This window comes from Antrostomus carolinensis, unplaced genomic scaffold (genome assembly GCF_000700745.2).
Source record: "Antrostomus carolinensis isolate BGI_N321 unplaced genomic scaffold, ASM70074v2 scaffold38626, whole genome shotgun sequence".
NCBI lineage: Eukaryota > Metazoa > Chordata > Aves > Caprimulgiformes > Caprimulgidae > Antrostomus > Antrostomus carolinensis.
In genome coordinates this window covers 984-3,208 of record NW_010320581.1, presented here as the reverse complement: position 1 = coordinate 3,208, position 2,225 = coordinate 984, and the positions used below count along the sequence as shown (strand labels likewise).

Below are 2,225 nucleotides of genomic sequence, written 5' to 3'. Positions count from 1 at the left end.
TGTGGAGAGGAACGGCACCGGCCTTGGGGTCCTGGGTAAGGCCAAGAGAGCACGGCAGAGCACGACTCTGCAGCCGGGCGCTCAAGGGCTGTGGGGAGAGGCTGGCTCCGGCCCCACGGCAGCCACTGAGGAAAGGCAGCAGAAGGCAAGTGCTGGGAAGTTCTGCACAAGCAAAGGGCCAGGCTGCCCCACACAGACACTCCCATCCCATTCCAACAACCACCCACGTAGCTTCCCCCAGCCCCAACACTCAGGAAAAAAGATGAATTCAGAGATTTCGGAAGCAGCTTTCGGTACAACGATCCATCCAAAACCAGAGAGAATTTACGAGTGGCTGGGCTGGGGCCTGGGGGAAGATGTGGCACTTCTTCCTAGACCCTCCCCCAGAGAAGCTGATCTGGAAGTACTAACTTCCAGGAGAGAAGCAGAGGCCCAACAGGGAACAGGGACAGCCTGGGATGAGGCAGATAAGAGGTTTATGCCAGAGAAGAGAAAATTCCTGCCTTTGCTTCTTCAGCTAAGTGTCCCCACACCTGGGAGCAACCGGCCAGCAGATTTGGGACCCAGATCCAGCCCACAATCCCATCCCGGGACATACAGCCAGAACAGACCAGACAACACTGAGAGCTCCACACACAGAGTAGAGAACGTGTCTGGGAGTCTGACAGAAGTGGAAGGTAACAGCAGAACAGACAAGAAGAGAAAGCCAGGGACACTGCTGGGAAGAGCCTGTGATGATCGCTGCCTCCACCTGAACTGAATGATCCACCAGTTCTAGTCCTTCACAAAGCCCCTCGCACGACATCCCAGGTCAGCTGGGCCCACCCAGAAGGGCCCCGCTCTGATGCAGGACCCAACCCTCCGAGATGGGGGTGCTTCCTGCCACAGAACACAGGCCCAAACCAAGGACCATGGGGACCGGTCCACCTGCTGCAGGCAGACTGAGCTCTCTGGGACTGGGATCAGCTGAACGTTTGCCGTAAAAACCTCACACCAAGCGACTGCAACTGGCTGGGGTTCCCAGACAGCTCTTAACGAGCATCACCGAACAAAAGCAGCGCTCTGCAGGGATAAAGGAGCTGAGCATGCCCGTCCTCCTCCCATCTCTGAGCAGGCAACGCTAAGAGAGGGCCTGAGCCACCTGCGCCCCGCTGGCACAGGGCACAGGGCAGCCACGGCCGAGGCGCAGCAGGACGGTGGACAGGAACTGCTGTCTGCATCAAAAAGGTTTTTCTACACATTTCTCAAGCCGAGTCCGAGAGTGTTAGAAAGGGAGTTTTCTACTTACCCAGTTCGCCACCTGGGAGAGAAAGGTTACAGGGGAGGCCCAGCACAGCAGGATACTCACCGATGAGGAGCGACTAAAGGACCGGCTGCGGCGCCGCCTCCGCCTGTGCTTACGCCGGCTGCTTTTGCAGCTCCGGTAGCTGCCCTCGCGGTCCCGGGAGCGTCGGTACTCGTAGGAATGACGGTACTCGGGCTCGTAGTAGGCTTCTCCTCGCTCGCGGCTGTAATCGTTCCGCCGGTAGCTGTCACAGTAACGCCGGTCGTAGGCCCTCCTGTCTGCTGAGTGGTCGTCGTAGCTGGGGAGGGGAGGGAAGTCGAGGGGATTTGATTACAAACACCACCCTGGATGTTTCAGCTCAGAGCACAGGAGAGAACAGGGCCCAGGCCACCCAGAAGGACCACAGCCACCTCCAGCCAAGCTGGAGAAACACCGCAGGGCTCGAGGTCCCGCCTCGTCTTTGCGGCCTCACCTCCTGGATCGCACGTGGTAACTGTCCTCCCGACGGTGCCGACGGTCACGCTCGCTGCTGCTTGACCGCGACCGCGTCCGCCGTCTCTTGTGCTTGCGACTTCTGTAGCGCTCGTGGTAGCTGCCACGGCTGCTGCGCTCCGACGAGCGGTACCTTCTAGAGTGAGGCATCTACAGGGACAACAGACAGCGATGACTTTGTGAGGCAACTGCCAGGGAGAGAAACCAGCACAGCTCATCAGTGGCCAAGGAGCTGCTAGGGCAATCAGCAGCGCATCTGGGTGTGCACAGGGGATTGGAGAGGGAGGGGTTGAACTTCTGAGACATCCCAGAACCCCATAGGAGAGAGGATGTGACCACCCACACGGGCTGTGCCTGCTATAGTTCTGTTTTCCAGGTTACTTTTCTCCCTTCACCCCTCATGTCTACTGACCACAGCTCCAGAAGCTGCTTTTGCACTTTTGGGGCT

General features: G+C 58.7%; 1 protein-coding gene across 3 annotated transcripts in view; it reads right to left on the bottom strand.

Moving 5' to 3' along the window:
* The window catches only part of CLK2 (CDC like kinase 2), a 6,990-nt gene extending 5,063 nt beyond the window's left edge, over window positions 1–1,927 (bottom strand). For all 3 annotated transcript variants that reach the window (XM_010169620.1, XM_010169624.2, XM_010169621.1), the window contains exons 1-2: window positions 1,758–1,927; window positions 1,349–1,583 (exon numbers count right to left, since the gene is read on the bottom strand). In XM_010169620.1, the coding sequence (XP_010167922.1) occupies window positions 1,349–1,583; window positions 1,758–1,927 (405 nt within the window). The remainder of the gene's footprint in view (window positions 1–1,348; window positions 1,584–1,757) is intronic.
* Between the last annotated feature and the right edge of the window lie 298 nt (window positions 1,928–2,225).